We start from the raw sequence: 19,035 nt of genomic DNA, 5'->3' as shown, positions 1-19,035 counted from the left end.
TTCGTCCTATTATGGGACACCTCAGCTCAGTGGTCTATCGGTTAAGGGCTCTGGCGCGAGACTGGTAGGTAATGGGTTCGAACCTCGCGAGGCGAGGTCGTGGATGCGCATTGCTGAGGAGTCTCACAATAGGATGAAACGGCCGTCCAGTGCTTCCAGGTTTTCCTTGGTGGCCTAGCTTCAATTGACTCATGCTTTCAACTATGCAAATACTAAATCTCCACAAAAACCCCTTCTGAATATTAAAATCATCATTAAAAGCCTTTTTAAGTTGAATATAGTTTTTGTTATGAATTTAAAGAATAAAGAAGGCCGCATGCTAATTCGTTATTGATTTTTATGTCCGGCTTTTATCACGTGATTTATCCACCAATCGGAATACGACTTTTCGAATCTTAACAATGTGACAAAACAATGACGTTCGGCCAGTATGAGTAGTCTAGCGTCCTTAATGGTCCCTCATCCTCCTAGCCCTTCCAATTGAGTCCAGAACACCAAGTGCAGCTTCAGCTATGTGAATCATTTATTTCAAGCATACTATGCTTATATATCAGACGGACAGACCACATTACACCATAAAATAGAAAATAATATTTGTACAAGATCAAGCCAAATGTGGCTGTGAACGTGGGAGACATTAATCAATAAACTGAATAGAATTTAAGGACAGTAAATCGTATAATAATAATAATTCATAGGTCAAAATGAAACTTATAATACGATGAATATTGGTATATACAATCTAATTACTCAATAGGTGCATCCACTCTTTGTGTCCTCCCAAATTATAAACTTCTAATTCTTCATGTTATTATCTTTTTTCTCTTTCCAAATTTATTTCACTGTATTATACTCCTTGAATAACATCTTCAAACCCTAATCTTTCACATAATGCTTATACTCTTACTACTTCTACCACTATGGGATTTGAATCAACAACTCCATCTCTGTGCTAATGTGGTATGGGAACTCGAACTGATGTACGTACGTACGAAGTTCTATTTTGTGACTGACTGACTGAATTACTCAAGAGTTAAACAGTAAGAACATACATAGAATAATCGTCCACTAATAGGTCCCAGAAGTTACCTATACTTACATCTTCACAAGGATATAACAGTTTATTCAAAGATTAGAGAATCAGTAAATACTTAATTGTTCCATGTTGTGCTTAAGACTCCTTTTTTAGCAATTATATACATTGTATATGTATCCCAAATTATTGTTTTTATAAACATTTAATATCCATACATTATAGGCCAAACTTAATCTTTTGAATGAATAGCTTAGTGAATAAATACTAGAATGCTTAGATCACAACATGTGTTGTGATAGGTGATATGTTTGTTTTTGTTAACTGACAAAAGAGTATAACATGTAACAGTTCTGTTGTGATGATCCTGAAAATTTCTCGCAATAGACATGACAAGCTCAGGAAACATTAAGAAGCATTTTTATTCAATCAGCGTTTGACTAGAAATTTCGCTAGAAACATCGCGAAAACGAAGTCACATGTAGAGATTCTGATTGACTGATTACTATACTGCTACTATGTTTAGTAGTATTCTAGAATTTTCAGGAAAACCCAAGGACTTCTAAAATACTATAAAAACACTATTTCCTGTGCATAAATGAACCTTTGGAGTAAAGTGCCTCTCGCATACTTGGCGCCTTTTCTCTCGTGTTCAAGTTGCTGTGTAGTTCTAGCTTGAAGGTTACAACAATACTAGCTTAGGATCCGAGTATAACGTTCAATCAGCAAGACTTGTCAAGTTCGCTGTGTTTTACTTTACACGTGTAAAAACTAAATTTTAAGAAAAGAGAATATCTGTAGATTATGAGTATTTTATCATAGATATCTTTAAAATATTGTACGTATAGAGGTTGGGACCATAGAATAATGATTTCTTTGGCGACCTATTCAACATCTGGGCTAACTGTTTTCTTGACATCTAGATATTCCAATAAGTTATCTACTTTTGTTTGTTTTCATATATCATTATATCTATTAACCACACAACCTGTTTAGGTGCGTTTATGAAGAATTTACAACCTTTAAATGTACAAGTTACAAAAGAGCTCAACCAGAGAGACATCGTGGTTGCTGACAATATGCATCGAAAAAAATATACATTATTTAGATGTCAATTCTTGAACCGTTAAATTCTAACTGCCAATCACTAATAAGAAAAAGAAACTTGTTGAAATACTATATGCTGAGATATCTATATTGTACCAAATATATAATATTGAATAAAGCCATTATTATTATCATTCTTAATATTAGTAAAATCAATGCTAATGTAAGGCTTATAGTGATAGGAAGGTTTCATAATTTTTATGATCTTAACAAAACTGCATCATCTCTTTTTTCCTCTCCGATTTTTTTTAAGAAAATTATGAAAACAGATCAATACTAAAACTGTGGTATGTGCTACTGATGTCAAGAAATATAAGTAGTATGTATCATCAATCGAAAGTGAAATACCTGTCAACAGAAGGTTAACAAGATCGAAGAAAAGAGAATGATTGATGTAGAAACAAAAGAACAATGAAATCTGAGACGAATGACTGACATTTGCAAAAAGGAACAGTCAAGTTTGAGATAATTGATTGACATTTTGCAAATGAGTTATTTACTGCATGATTTTTCAGATTTTACAAAGATGTTCTGTCATTTTGTGTTCAAATACATCCGATTATCCCCGATTGTGTTCTTGTTCACTACAAAACTACTTACATTGAATAACACATAAGTTATGCTGAAAATCTTAAATATTCTACTAAACTTATAATACTGAGTAAGACCTATTATGATCAATAAACTTTTCATCTAATACATGGTATGAGATGGTGTCGTGGTATGAATGAAAGCTTCTGTTGGTCCTTCACGACTCCCTGGATGGGGTCCGAGAGATAGTGCAACACAGTGGCTAGAGATGTTATCAGATATGGCTCAGAATAGAAGCCAGTGGCGATCCTGCTGTAACCTTCTTTTACTTTCTTCATAAAGAGTGGTTGTAACTTTCTTAACTCAGAGAGTTCTTCTGGTTGTACATTTCAGTTCCCCACATCATTACTCTTCTCTTTTTTTCTTCTTTTATATATACGCATCTTCCCCCTTTCTCCTCTCATTCTCATTATTTTGTGTGGCGCATATGTATCTGGTGCCCTTTTGTACTAATATGTATGTGTTTAAATAAATAAATAAAACATCTAATACATTATATTTACCATGTCCATCTTCAGTTGCTAATTTTGTAAACCATTTGTCAAGTTGATTATCGACATCATTATTTCCAGTAGAATAACTTTTTTGTTGTTGTTGAAAGAATAAATAGAATAGATAGAAATATAGTATTTGAGAGTAATGACCTATTGAACTAATCACAAATCTATTTTTAGTCTTAATCAATTAAACATTTCAAACACTGTTTTGAGATGGTGTAGAAGATTTGTAGCTCAGGTGGATGATTTTGGTGAAGTTTTGTTCTATGAGTTGGATGGTCTGGTCATGGAGCTTTCATCGTTATTCTGAATAATATCATCAGCACAAACTTCAGGTAAAGGTCAATAATAACCAATCAAGATCGAGGTCTATAGGACAAGCTGTGAGCCATATGTGGAGAAATTCGAACACTTCACTTCTACTTGAATTTTGTGCTGATGATATTGTTCAGAGTAACGATGAAAGCTCCACGACCAGACCATCCAGCTCAGAGAAAAAAGCTCCCGCAAACACCGTAAAGATGAAGCTATATATATATTTATCGAATTAGGTAATCAAAATATTTTTGACATCTGCCTAGCGACCACTTACAAAGATATAGAATGCTAACCAGTAGAGAAGTAGGTTGGAGTTAAACTAGGGTAGTTGGAGTAATATATGGGATCAATCAATGAAATTGTTAACTTTAAGTTCGAACTGTGTTAGGAAGGTGTAAGTTTGCCAGTTAAGGCCCGTGTGATATATGTAACTAATGATTGGAAACGTTGGATGACTAAACGTAAAATAAGTTTAAGTGGAAAAATTGTATTCACTCTAAATTTCCTTAAACATTGAACTTAACGTCATTTAGAACTTTTCGTTAATTGTACCTTTTGGACTGTATGAAATAAGAAGTGAACAAAGCATTTTTTTCATAATCATCACATTGATGAGTGAACCCGGATGCCCAGACTGAAGCAGATGCTTTACTTAGGCCAGTTCTTGGGCCTTAGAAAAGAAAGTTTAATCCACGAAGTAGTGGATTCAACATCAGGAGATGCAGTCCCAAAGTAGCGGGTGACTGAAGTAGGTTTATACACCATTCGCCTCCTGATGATCGTGGAGCCCACCATTGATTCGGAATCAGCATTTCCCCACCTCTCTAGGTAGACCCTTCGCATCCACCGAAACCTGTTTGAGAGTCAGACGTTCGCTTTGCGTGCTCTCACATTTGCGCCGAAAAGAACACCAATCTACGTGGAAGAAGTGAGTAGAAATTCCATGGCAGAAATAACAAACGTGTTTTTCAACCATGATCATGATAATTAACGTTCTACGATAATGAGTATTATATCCGTTTTCTCTCTGTTACTTTTCTTTCACGCTGTACTGATATAAAGCGTGGTAACTTAGTTCTGCGTTACCTATGTCTAACTAATTATAAATACAAATGTTATCAGATATTATTAATTCATTTTTATTGTCAATGGACTTACTCTAAATATAGGGGAAGATCTGATTCTTGCAATGACGTTTCACTTATTTTGGTACGATAATCCACACCAGAATCCAAGTTGACTATATGACACTTTTCCTAGAACGGAAGAATAAACGGGGGCAAGTTTGTGTAATTAACTTGAAATCAATTTTGTATTGTTATACTAAACAGATGTTTAGGAATTTAGTAGTTAGCTTGTTTCCAACCCTTCGAAAAACTGTGAAAAAGAAGGTTGAATATTTAAGATTATAAGCCTCACGTGTACACTGCAATCAGAATGGTAAACTAGTCGCATGAACTCCCTCTCCTTAGTTAGCAAATACGATTAAAACAAAACTTTCATTACATTGTCTGAAAACCAGGAGAACTAGAATACATTAATCATAAACGGCAAACAATTAGAATAATTATATAGATCAATCAATTAACCTGATCATTTGACTACGTAGTGATCGATGAAACGATGCCCTTTTGGTAAATAATACGGTGAAATTCGATACATAAAACAATATCTAAAGTACATGTAGAGGGAATAAAGTGCATATTAGTTGCAAGACCTCAATTGAAAGCTATCTTTATTATTTTGAATACAACTACTTCGATTTATCGATTGCACGATGTAATTTATTTACCAAGTACAGATTTATATACTCCGCATTGAGCCATACTTTAGTTGTGTGGGGATTAGTGAGTGACACTAGCCAGATGAGGTAATGGAAATACATGGGGTGAGGTTTGAATCTATGATACACTGGCGAAAAGTTGTGTTTTAACCACAAATTTACTTATTTGAGCACATAAATATTGGTACAAGGGGCACCGAATACATATGCGTCAAACAAATTATTAGATTTGTGTGAGGGCTTGGATACTGCCCGGGAGGCAAAACCGAAGAGGGTGGTTTTCTTAAGAGGTCACTACTCGAGCCTTTCGCCTAAAGGTCTAACTCACATGGCAGTGGAGCAATGTCAGGGGATGTAGTACAATGGTGGTCGGTGACCAACAATAGGTTCATACGCCTTTTGTTTCCTCAGGATCCTACAGCTTATCTGCACCACTGGTTTGGAATCACCGTTTTCCAACTACCCTAGGTGGATCGTCTGTATTCACCAACCCGGTTAAAGCGCAGGACATTCGCTTTCCATCCTCTTAACTTTGTAAACAACACCGCCGCGAGAAGGCGGTCAGTACGACTTCCGCGGTAATGGCTGTATACGCATGGCCTTGTTAGAGCATTTCGAGAGGGAGAGTTGATTCTCCCCATTTTCGGTCATACCAGGGCATTATTTTAAAGACATATCAGAGGGATAGTAAAGAAAATAAAAGACAATTCAAATCTCCAAGCATTAGCATAGAACACAGTTGGTAAGATGTGGATACAGAGAAATATTATAAATTAAATTTCGTGGCCGAAAACCACATTTAATTTTATTCGTAAGTGCGATTAATCGTAACCCAAACAGTTTAATGACAACGTTACCATATGCAGTATTGACAAACAGATTCGCATTGAAATCGTGAGCCGATCAATGTTAGACCACCACTGAAGACCTGGAAGTAATGGACAGCCGTCTCACCCTAGTATGGGACTATACAGCAGTTGGCATCTACGATCCCACACACATGATTTGAACTCGGGATCTCCGGTCTCGTGAGCGAACGCTTGACACCTAGACCACTGAGCCGGGGTCCAACGGTGTTAATGTCTAACTTCAATCAATCCGCGATGTTGCTCGACCATCTATTGTTTTCGGTGGGTAACTGTCTCACATCTGATACGACTGACCTCTACTGGTCACGGCTTCTCACCAGAACCCCTTCTCGAAGCTAGCTACTAGTGAGCATATGACAATTTACAACTGCGCAACATCGTGGAGTGGTTGAAGTTAGACATTAACATCATTTAATAATGATCAGTGCCATGTTTGTTTAAACTTTAAATGATAATCGAACCCTAGTGATCAAGTTGCAATGTTGCCACTGGTCTAAGTGATCAATCAATGTAAATATCTCAGTCCTACAAGAGGTTAGTCGTGGCCAAAATAGCTCAATGATAACATTCCAGACTAGGAATCTTGGAAATGGAGGTTCGAATTCCATAGGGAGTATCTATTTCCCGAAGACTGTAGGTAAACCACTATGAGGATAGCCAAATAGAATGAAAAATAAGTCCAGGGTTTCCATCCGACTACCTCCAACCAACTAACATCAAAAAATGTTTGCGTTTCGTATGGAATAACAGATTCCATGAGCTTGTCTAGCTGATGTAAATATGTTCATAAGCAAGAAGGTATATATTCAAGGGTTCTTTCCGAGTGATAACAACCAAGAAATTTCAAGCCATTGAGCTTAGTCACTCATAATCTGAAAGATGTAGAATAAACTCAGCGCCAACAACTAATAAATCCAATGAATATTCAATAATATGATACCGTATCATGGCAATAGATTGTACTGTCGTTAAACTCCAATCATATTTGTTTAATTTCACGTTTTACACATAACTGTATAATTTCACCTCGTAAAAAAGACCTTGTTCACTGAGCACAGTTATACTATCTTTTAATATCAGTTCACTTTACGTATCAATAATTGAATATTCGCGAACAATAGTGACTCAGCTACATTAATTCCGGGGATTCATTACATGAACATAAGCACACACTATTCTTTTATATATATATCACAACTTACTTTAAGAAGACCTATAAAAGGTACAAAGTTTACACGTTGTAATCCATTCTTGTATAAATCTAGAACAAACAAAAGTATTCAATGTACAGCTAGGAAATTAGAAAATGTCGTTTTTCTATGTTGACACTTACCAGTAAAAAAAACTGAACACATTTATAATCCTTGTAACACTGAAGAAAAATATGAAACTATAAATAAGCCCCCAAATGCCCTGGTACGGCCGAGAGTGGGGAGAGTCCGCTCTCCCTCTCCAAATGCTCTCACATGGCCACGTGAATACAATCACCACCACGGAAGTCCTACTCACTGCCTTCTCGTGGCATTACTGTTGTTTACAAATTCAGAGGACGAAAAGCGAATGTCCGGCGCTTTAACCGGGTTGGTGGACACGGTGAGTCCACCTAGAGGAGTTGGAAAACCCTGATTCCAAACCAATGGTGCACATGGGTTCCAGGATCCTGAAGGAACAAATGGCATATGAACCAATAGTTGGTCACAGGCTACTATCGGACTGCATCTCCTCACGATGCTTCACTGCCTTGTGGATTAGATCTTTAGGTCGAAGGCTCGAGGTGTGGCTCCCTAAGAAAACCACCTGCTTCAGTCTGGGCACTCGAGAAGTATCCCAGCCCTCACACAAATCAAATGAGATTTGTGTGGCGCATATATATCTGGTGCCTCATTGTACCAATATTTATGTGTTTAAATAAATAAATAAATTATAAGTGAGTAGATCAGAATTGTCAACTTTCGATGATATTCATCGCAGATGTTTTTCTAGAAATCATAATCTTTTCAACGACTGATATCCTACTAGAATGTTCATCTATTGACATAGTCAAGTGCTTATATTTTCATCAAGGTAACTTATTTAGAATTATATGATATGTATAAATCAGCTTTTTAAGTGAATCATAACACTTAGTCAATATTTACTGAATATTGTAGACTTAGAAAAGTTTATTTAATGTGTATAGGTGCTTGATATGCGAATACCTGAGATACTACAGTGATTTATGCTCCCAAATGCCCTTCTACGGCTGAGAGAGGAAAGGGCCCGCCACTTCTCGAAATGCTCTCACGCGGCCATGAGTATACAGCCACTACCAGGGAAGTCCTACTCACTGCCTTCTCGTGGCATTACTGTTGTTTACAAATTCAGAGGACGAAAAGCGAATGTCCGGCGCTTTAACCGGGTTGGTGGACACGGTGAGTCCACCTAGAGGAGTTGGAAAACCCTGATTCCAAACCAATGGTGCACATGGGTTCCAGGATCCTGAAGGAACAAATGGCATATGAACCAATAGTTGGTCACAGGCTACTATCGGACTGCATCTCCTCACGATGCTTCACTGCCTTGTGGATTAGATCTTTAGGTCGAAGGCTCGAGGTGTGGCTCCCTAAGAAAACCACCTGCTTCAATCTGGGCACCCGGGCAGTATCATAGCCCTGACACAATTTAATGAAATGACATTTTTTTGTGTGGCGCATATATGTCTGGTGCCCCCTTGTACCAATATTGATGTGTTCAAATAAAATAAACTGTGATTTATATTCAGTAAAAAATTACTCAGTTTACAAATTATAACTAACATATATTTATTTAAACACGTAAACATTGATACAAGAAGGCACTGAGTACATATGCGCCACACAAATCATCCGATATATATGAGGGCCTAGATGCCCAAAGCGACATATAACTGATTAAAAGGGATATAATGTTTTTGGAGTGTTCATCAACACATTTTTGTTAGAAGACATTTCTCTTATTTATTGTTCAGGAGATTATAGTTCAAGTGGTACGTATTACCTGTCCAGTCTATCCAGTGAGCACAGAGATCATATTCTGTATCAGAAAAATCATTCAAATGTTCGTAATCAGAAATACATAAGAGGATTTTAATTCACAACAACAACAAAGTATCGTAAATTGATTGAATAAAATGTCTTTTTGTTGTTGTTGATGATGATCTAATAAGAATAACAAACAATAATAAAAGGCATTAGAAACTAACCATCAGGACAACGATTCGATGTAGCAACAACGACAGCGCCAAGATTAAAGAAATTCTCAAATAATCGTTTTAATATCATTGTATCTGCAATATCTGTGACCTAATTTACATTTTTTTTAAAAAAAACAAGAAAACAGAAAACTTTTAACAAGTTTTTATTCAATAATTTTCTCAACCTAAAAAGAAATGGAAGAAAATTAAATATTTGATTGCCGCAAAAACCTACTAAAGTTTATGCGGACCGATTTTGTCACTATGAGAGCTTTTAATGCCTAAATCAATATGTTAGTTATGATTTTTGATTGGAATGATACATTTTTCGGCTGTTTTTGTGAGCAATTTTATGACATGGTCGGAAAGGTCAATCGAAGCTCAAAGAAATGCTGAGAATTGTAAAACAAAGACATTTCAGTGATCTTGATAAATTTCACTTGTGAATAACTTCTATTCGTAACACCATGTTTTGTAATTGACTAAACGATTGATGAAGTAGTGAAACTTCATCATTTGAGATGGCTGGGACACGTATTGCGTATGCCCGAAATCGCAGCACAGATACAGAAGGCTCGTCTAGCTCTCGCCAACTTGCGTCATTTATGGCGTAGGCGAGATATCCGTCTAGCAACCAAAGGACGGGTTTACTGTGCAGCAGTTCGTTGCGTCCTACTTTATGGCAGTGAAACATGGCCGATGAGAGTAGAGGATATTCGTAGGCTACTAGTATTCGATCATAGGTGTCTTCGAAGCATTGCTCGTATATCCTGGGACCACCGGGTATGTAATGCAGTTGTTAGGAAACAGGTACTAGGTAAGGATGGCAAATCAATTGATGAAGTAGTGAAACTTAATCAGTTGAGATGGCTGGGACACGTATTACGTATGCGCAACCAACCATCGACTGCCCCGACGTGCAATGTTTTATGGTGTAGGAGTAGGTTGGAAGAAAGCTAGAGGCGGCCAGACCAAAACGTGGCACCAATCCATGAAGTCACTGACAATTGGACTGAACCATGCTGGGAGGTGTAGACTACCTGGTTGGGATTCGCGAGATGATAGCAATCAATGGTTAGAGACCCTGAATGACATGGCTCAAAATCGTTAGCAATGGCGAAGGTGTATCCACTCTTTGTGTTCTGCCAAATTCTAATCTTCTGAATTCTTCATGTCTGTATCTTTTTTCTCTTTCCAAATTTATTTCATTGAATTATACTCCTTTAATAGCATCATCAAACTCTAATCTTTCACATAATGCTTATACTCTTACTACTTCTACCACTATGGGATAGGAATCGACAATTACATCTCTGTGCTGTGGTATGGCAACTAGAACTGATGTACGTACGTACGAAGTTCTACGTTGTGACTGACCGACTGACTTGACTAAATGTAATTGAGAGCGATATATGACAACAACCATTTTTACCAGTCATAAATCTAAACATGTGAAATACAGTTCGAGATGAACGAATCACATCGATAGGTGAGAAGATATATATGACTTCATATTTAGAAGAAAACAGAATGAATAATAATTTAATATCGAAAAAGAAGCAAACCTGAAATTCATCGAAGCATAACAATTTGTATTCATCAATGATACTTTTCGCTACTGGAGGAATAGGATCAAATGATTTTTTGTTTCTTGGAGCAGATGAACGAACAGCATGTAGCCCTTAAGAGAGAGATATATCAAACAAAAAGTAGGAAAACATGATAGATGATAACATTTACTTGTGATATGTTTTGTACTAATTTTAAAGTGTAAACAGGACTTTTTCAACTATAAATACACCGTAATAAATTAGTTGAATGGTGTAGCATGTTCCAGTTTTATTTAAATATTTGTTTGGTTTACCTATATACTAATTATAGATTTATGTACTCAACTTTGAACTGTACTTGTGCTGTGTGAAGGCTAGCGATTATATATGGTTGCTCAATACAATAAAGACGGAGTGGAGTTCAAATTTGTGACCTAATAGCTGAAAGATAAGTACTTTAACTACCTCTTTGTTTCAGTTTTACGAACCTCCATATTGAAAATAGATCATAGATATGAATACAGTGGTCTTGAGTGCTGTTAGAGGTATGAGGGCAGTTATCACTTCCCGGTTGCCCACACCGTGGAAGGGTTCTTATAGAGGTACCTGAAAAGGAAATTGGATTAGAAGTGGTCTTAATGACCTGAGAGCGTGACCGCAGTGCCCAAGGGACAACTGCTTAAGGTCGGTCACACACGACCTTTTTGTGTTAGCTCCGTTCTTCAAAGGACCTTACCGCCGGAGACGGATATCCGTGGGATAAGACAAGGTGTGCATTTTTAGGGTCAACCTTTTTTAACCCCATCCCTCCTTGTGGGAGGGCAGCATCGCTGTTATGTTGGTTGTCTGAGGGAAACATCTTACTGCTGTAACACCTCTGTACAATCAGAAGTACAATTTCGCCCTTGAACCTTGGGTCTGCTCCTTTTAGTCTCACCGCTCTTCAATTAACCTATATGGCATGGTAGGACCTTGAAGGACGATTGTTCCAGCCAGCATAGCTCGATTGGTTCATCATGATAGGCAAGTCCGACCACCACGTCAAGGTAGCAGCAGTGGTCGGGAGATCACAGATATATTATACTACTTAACGATTAATGACTGACAGTTATATCAAAAGTAAACTTACTTTACAGATGATGAATTCAGTGTTATAAGGTATGAGATATCTAGATACTTCATCAATATAAACATCTAATTTGCTAACAATAAGCTGTAGATCCTAGTCTAGTTCAGACAACAAGGTGATATTATTAGTTGTAGTAAAAGAAATGTGCAATGTACGTTAGTGAGTGAAGTGACAATAAATAATAGTTTACGACTATAACACAGAATTTGATGTTTAAATAAAAGAATATATTTAATTTTGTGTAGTGAAGGTGTTTATGGAAAATAGGACAAACAACGAAGTTCAAAAAAAATTTAATTTAATTTTGTTTGCAAATTACTCAATAAATGAAGGACCTAGCCGAGATATAGATATCTTATTTATCTACCGTCGGTAGTTCCCAACACATATCGTCAGCAGTGACCAGTGGAGTTCTACCAAGTCTGTTGTAGAGATAATAACTCACTGAAGACAATTGGTGCACGGTTGTTCAAAATCGTGGATTGGTTGAAGTTAGACATTAACACCGTTGGATGCCGGCCAGCTCAGTGGTCTATCGGTTAAAAGCTCTGGCGCGAGAATGGTAGGTCCTGGGTTCGAATCTCGCGAGTGCAGGATCGTGGATGCGTACTGCTGAGGAGTCCCACAATAGGACGAAACGGCCGTAAAGCAGTGCTTCCAGGTTTTTCATGGTGGTCTAGCTTCAATTGAATAATGACTTCAACTATGCAAATAAATATTCTCCAAGAAGATTTGTAGAAGTCACCAAATCATAAAAATAAACGAAAACGGAGCAGTGCTTTGACACGTGACTTAGTAATTGAAAGTCAAGTTCGTCGGTCACCGGGCTATCAATTCTTATATGAATAGCACAGGAGAGATTACATTATTTTAACAATTTTCGCCACTAAATTTAAGTTATCAAAGTAGAATGTATAATGATAAACTATTTTTGAACAGGTAATAAGCGGTCTAACATACTGAAAATTAGTTTCAACAATCCTTACCTATTGTTAAAGCTATTTTACAGTATACTATAAAATTATCATTCTCATATATTAATGGAACATGAGGTAGGTATATGAGGACATTTGATTTGATAAACACGGAAACAAGAAATTTTGGCGAGACTATAATCTATGGACGAACCAATCAGGTATCAGTCAGTAGCGACAAGTTAAAACATGATGTCAACATCAACTTTTTCTATGTAAATGATTGTATTGAGCAGTTTTACCGCTGACAAATAAGTGCTTCTAAAAAACCCCCCCAACAACTGATGATCACTACCATAGATGCTTCGGGAAATTTTGAAGTTAATCTTTTCCGTAAGTATCTCGTTATAGTATAAGACCAATTCCTGAATTCCATTCAACGATGAAAAGAATTAATCTTTTTAAAAGGTACGATTTTTTACAAGTTTACCGAATTGTAAAACGCAGCAATCGCGTTACGTTGAATATTTACGAGGATAACATAGACATACATTCACTATTTTACACATGATCTCAGTATAATCCAAACTGAAGAACAGTGGACTGGCTCAACTTCAACGTTTACAAAGTGATTCAAACGATGAGGAACAAAATTAGGAGAACGTCTCACATCTGATATCTTTGAAAACATCGGTTTCAAACACAAAGGTACCTCGAATTTGCTAAATCATAGATAATGACCATTTCATGGTGTTTAGCGTTTTAAAAATCAACTGTGAGTCTATGTTATTTTTCCTAACGAGTGTATCAGTACAACTCATAAGAAATAGCAGGAAAAGTTAAAGTTAAGAATGATGTATAATGATAAGAATTTATCAGTCCCCTTGCTGAATAATCAATCCTCGAAGACTAGTACTGCAAGCAGTGTCCCTGTTCGTTGTTTTTTTAAGAGAATAAATAAACACAAAAGTCTGATAAAAATGACGCACTATACGCCTTTGGAAGTCTTTTGTCTTTAAATAAACAATTAGATCTTTAGTAATTATATCACCAATGATTATTACCTGCAAAGATATACTTCGAGTTTTAAAAACAGTATTATTAACAAAGAAACAATGCAGAAGTTCTAACACACTGACCAACGTAACAACTTACTTCCATGAACTTTATACATGAATGAGTGGAAATGAGTTCTCCACTTGCAATCGAGGCTACAGCACTCATAAAACATATCCATTAACATAGTCTTCCCGCAACCTTTGAAAAATTTACTCCTTTCTAATACTAAACTAACCCACAGAACCGTATAGATAAATACCTCTAGGAACACTTTGACTATTAAGCACCTATCATACATTAGGTATATAAGAGATAAACTTACTGATAATAATCGACTTCTGTTATAGTATGAGTTTAACTCCTTACAAAGTTCATCGAGTTGTTTGACAATCGAAAATTGAAAATCGTCATGCCTAAGTTTCCCTTCTTTAACATGTCTACAATATATAGATGAAGTTGTTCGTCCATCAGCATACTGTCTCAAAGGAATGAAATAACTTTTTTGAATGGCGAATAAAACATTGATAGTATAGCGTTTACTCAACATTAGGCAGGAAGTGTAATTATGCAACTATGGTCTCTTTATATCTTACAGTTCCAAAAACCCTGAAAATGAGGAAAGCAGGAACTAAATCTTCAACGTTTGACCAAACTTTCAAACAGATTATTTTCTCAGTTCCATGTCTGAAGCTCTGACAGTAGATTTTACATACATTGAGGTTAGAGTTTTGTCTCGATCATGCCAGGAACCTGAAAAAAAAACAGACTTTGATAGAATGTAGACTGATAAAACATCAGTTGAAAGATGCTTCAGAACTCCTGAACCTGAAGCCGATATCAATCCCACTTTTTAGGAGATCAAAAAATTTAGAATCATTAAAACATGAATTTAACTGGCAGGTTGCTGTAAAAGTAAATATGAATCACTTTACAACTGTTCCCATGATTAAACCACCGATGCCTTCAGGTAGGGACGTAGGTACACTTAACGAGCGAAAAACCTTAATAAATTATGATGAAATACCGTCCAAAATCCACAAGAATATGTCAAAATTTCTCTTGGAGTCCTGCAAAGTCGCTTAGACCACCTCAGCTGGCAGCGAATTCCAATGTTTGATAACTCGTAAAGAGTAGAACGTCTGCCTACATTATATTCTATGTTGTCTCGAATGTCTGTGAATTCTCCTAAATTGTGTTGGGAATGGGCGTCAGCGAGTATTTTAGGCTATGCCCAGGAGTGCTTAAGATGCTGTAGGTCATTGAAAGGTCACCTCTGAGACACTTACACTTTAGTGGGTGAAGAACCGGTGATTTGAGGCGCACCTCATAAAGCTTGAATTCTGATTCCTCGAACTGATTTTGTGGCTCGTCTTTGGATGCATTTCGGTGTATTTCTAGACTTCTGGAGTGGAGACATATTTTCGTACGAAAACTCCATAAATTTTAAGGATATTGTAAAAGGTGTTACCAGTCGATAACCTGAAGGTTCATTGTGTTAGACTCCTCTGGGAAATTGGTGTGAAGTGGACCAGCTTCGAAATGTTTGAGACCGCGTCTTGGTTTAGAGAGAAAACTTGGAATTGGACTATCAAGTTTGAATTCCTCTTTGTCATCTGAAGGGCGACTGCGAACGTTAGATGTATGTCCTCAGCAAGAAGGGGAAAATCTGAAAGTCTATTAAAGTGATTGGGTTATTACTTCATACTTTAGATGGCTATATTGATGCGACTAATGGATGAGAATCACAAAACCTCCGTGTGCTATATCTTGTCATACGTCATGAAACCTGAAGTCAGCCAATTCGCACCGCTTGGCACTTCATAAGTACGGGTTTCACGGCACCATAAGAAGCATAAGTTTTTTTATTTTTACCCATTAGGGGCAATTACATCACGCTTTTTATCGTCAACTGTCACAGAAAAAAGTCTTGCGAAATTGTATGATAGCAACGCAAGGTTATTTTCATGAAATGAGAAATAAACTGAAAAAGCATCAGAGAAGCGAAAGTTCGAAGCAATAATTTTTTATTATTGCTATGTAGGTGCACTGTTCAGTGTGAATGAACATTACCGTAAGTCTTATTTTATGTTGTCAGTTGTTGACGAAAAAAATTGCAATTTAATATTGTTGTAAACCTTGGCTTTTGTTATGTTTCAGAGCGCACAGGACGGCCTTTTTGACTTTGGATAGCAACACTCAAAATCCAATTTTCGAAAACCCTTTTTTTTACTTTAACTACAGATATAAGCGCTCTTTATTCATGCATTTACTTTCTCTTACGTGTGCTACACAGATATATATTAGGCAAATATTGAGAGCATGTTTGGTTTCCTATGGAGTTGACGACAAGGATACATTCTCAATAAACAAAGCATTATATTTTAGCTGAAACATTTTTGGCAGATCTTCGTCAGTGACAGTGGAACTTCGCACTTACTACGAAAACGTGTTAAAAACATAAGTTACAAACCATCTTGTAAACTGTGACCTCGTTTCCTGTGAGTAAAAGTCCTTAACTATACATCATTTTTCAAATCCAGTCCACTTATAATGCAATACCATCCAAAACCCTCAAGAATATGACAATACGCGCGCTTTTCGGACGGTAAGTTTATTCCTAACGTGATTTGCATTTCTCAAAATTTGCTGTGTTCTGACGCAACAAAAGTACCATTTCCGATCTAAAGAATCTATTCTGAGCTATACGTTCGGTAGATTACTTTTCTTTTTGAGTTTCACTCAACTTAATAGTTAACTGTGGTTTTGCCTCAGCTCACTATCGGTTTTTTAGTTTTCACGTAAAGACTAGTTTTTAGCTTATTGTTAACCGTTTTTATCCACTTTTGCCAGTTTTTGTGTACTGTGTTTTTTAACGGTCCTAGACTTACTGCTTGTATTTATAAGACAGTCTATATCATTAGCCATGAGAAATTCATGCAAAAGACCTGGTTGCCGTTTCGCTGTTACATCTGGCATGCAATTTGACAACTGCAAAGGTTGGTTCCACGAAGCGTGTACAGTTCTAACAGCAACAGCCTATAGCAGACTCAGCAAGTCTGATAGTAGGTGGGTATGTGTTACGTGCAACACTGATACTGTAGTTATGCTGGGTACCATCATTACCCTACTAACAGGTCTGAGGGACAAGTCTAAAAACTTGGTAAATGACAGTAACACGATGGGTAACAAAACAGGAACTCACAGGGCAAACAAAAAAAGGGATATCGATAGGTCGGCTATCGACAGTGCAGGTAAAAGCACGAGTGATGACGTACTGAAACTCAGCACCATCTTAAAATCGACGGTGATCGACTCCCTCAGTAAACTTGGGTCCACCAGGGAAGAGTCCTTGAATGAAACAGTGGTTCCCAAAAACCCTGTGGGTGGTTGGACACGCGTTAACAGGAGTAAAAAGGACCAAGCGTTACAGCCGAAGCTGAACATCCCAAGTACCGTGGAATGTCTTTATTTCGCAACGACAGGAAAATTGGAATGGGGGGGCGGGGTAGCATTATACATACCGTCATGCCTGGAGGCGCACCAACTTCACAACCAAGAGTTTCTCAATCTTGATGAATCAGTATGGTGCTCAGTAAGATTGTCTACCACCTCGAGGTGTCTAGTTGGGGTCATCTACAGGAAGCCCACTGTCGACATCGAGTATGACAATCGTTTGCTGGAAGGATTAACCCGCTCTACGCGTCTTGGATTCTCTCATATCCTGATTCTAGAGGACTTCAATCTTCCTAGGATCAACTTCGCGGGACATACCTACATTGGAGGTGACAACTCTACTGAAGCTCGGTTCTTCAACCTCATCGATGATCTTGGATTATTCGAAAATGTGAAGTCGGCAACTCGTTGGAGAAACAGTCAGACGCCGTCGCGCTTAGACTGGGTATTCACAAATGAAGAATTCCTAGTCGATGACCCCTCAATCCTGGCTCCCCTGGGGAAAAGTGATCACGTCGTCCTATCCTTCAGTTTTGTCAGCAAAACGGAGCTAAGATATTCCACTAACAACATATGCTGGAATTTCAAACGGTTGAATGTGTTAGCTTTACAGGGCTATCTACAACAGGTGGATTGGGATGTTCGCCCTCAACTTGAAGTGGATGCTCATTGGGATTTTTTACTGCACATGATCTTATGTGCTTCTAAGCATTCAGTTCCTCAAATGGTCCCAAAAAGCTACAAACAACCTCCAATCATCAAGAACCGCACTCGTCATTTGCTAAGCCGCAAAAGGCACTTTTGGGCCGAATATAAACGAACCGACAATAACGACGCATACAGGCAATATAAACGCATAAGGAACATATGTTCAAAGGCAATAAGAGAAGACAGGCTTCGGTTTCACACCAAGCTTATCGATAAATTCGTCTCCAATCCGAAAAGCTTATTCAGTTACGCAGCTTCTCTTCGACAAGGCAAAACTGGAGTTTCCCAACTGCTAGGTCCTAATGGCCCGACCAATAACGACGGTGATGCCGCTAACCTTTTGGCTGAACAATACTCCCAGACATTCCAGCTGACCCACACCAACTATACTGACGAAAGCTTCACCTGCACCTGTACAGGACTTTCCGAAGTGGACCTGAGTGCTGACCTGGTGCTCCTTAAACTGCAGCACCTAAGAAAAGACACTTCTCCAGGTCCGGATATGGTTCATTCTACTATATTGAGGGAAGCAGCTTCAATCCTGGCGACACCACTTAGCGTGATGTTTGCACACTCGCTAAGCAGAGGCAAACTACCGGAAATATGGAAGCTGGCTCACATCACACCAATTTTCAAAGGAGGTCGACGCAGTGAACCCTCAAGCTACCGACCAGTGGCCCTTCTCTCCATACCTTCCAAAATTATGGAATCCCTAATATACGACGGTATACAAGAATACTTATCATCCTTAAAGTTCTTCTCACCTCAACAGCATGGTTTCAGAAAAGGTCATTCTTGTATGACCAACCTGCT

At 37.6% G+C, this 19,035-nt stretch overlaps 1 protein-coding gene across 1 annotated transcript in view; it reads right to left on the bottom strand.

Moving 5' to 3' along the window:
- The window catches only part of Smp_015780 (putative atpase n2b), an 18,506-nt gene extending 3,511 nt beyond the window's left edge, over positions 1–14,995 (bottom strand). Inside the window, 9 exon segments of the mRNA XM_018788968.1 lie at positions 2,489–2,571; positions 4,705–4,802; positions 7,401–7,459; positions 9,419–9,518; positions 10,975–11,090; positions 14,158–14,259; positions 14,297–14,348; positions 14,384–14,558; positions 14,602–14,995. Coding sequence (XP_018654458.1) covers positions 2,489–2,571; positions 4,705–4,802; positions 7,401–7,459; positions 9,419–9,518; positions 10,975–11,090; positions 14,158–14,245 — 544 coding nt within the window. The 5' untranslated portion in view covers positions 14,246–14,259; positions 14,297–14,348; positions 14,384–14,558; positions 14,602–14,995.
- Between the last annotated feature and the right edge of the window lie 4,040 nt (positions 14,996–19,035).

Source organism: Schistosoma mansoni, chromosome W (assembly GCF_000237925.1).
Source record: "Schistosoma mansoni strain Puerto Rico chromosome W, complete genome".
NCBI classification, from domain to species: Eukaryota; Metazoa; Platyhelminthes; class Trematoda; order Strigeidida; family Schistosomatidae; genus Schistosoma; species Schistosoma mansoni.
Note: the sequence above shows the minus strand (reverse complement) of the source record. Positions and strands in the feature narration are given on the sequence as shown.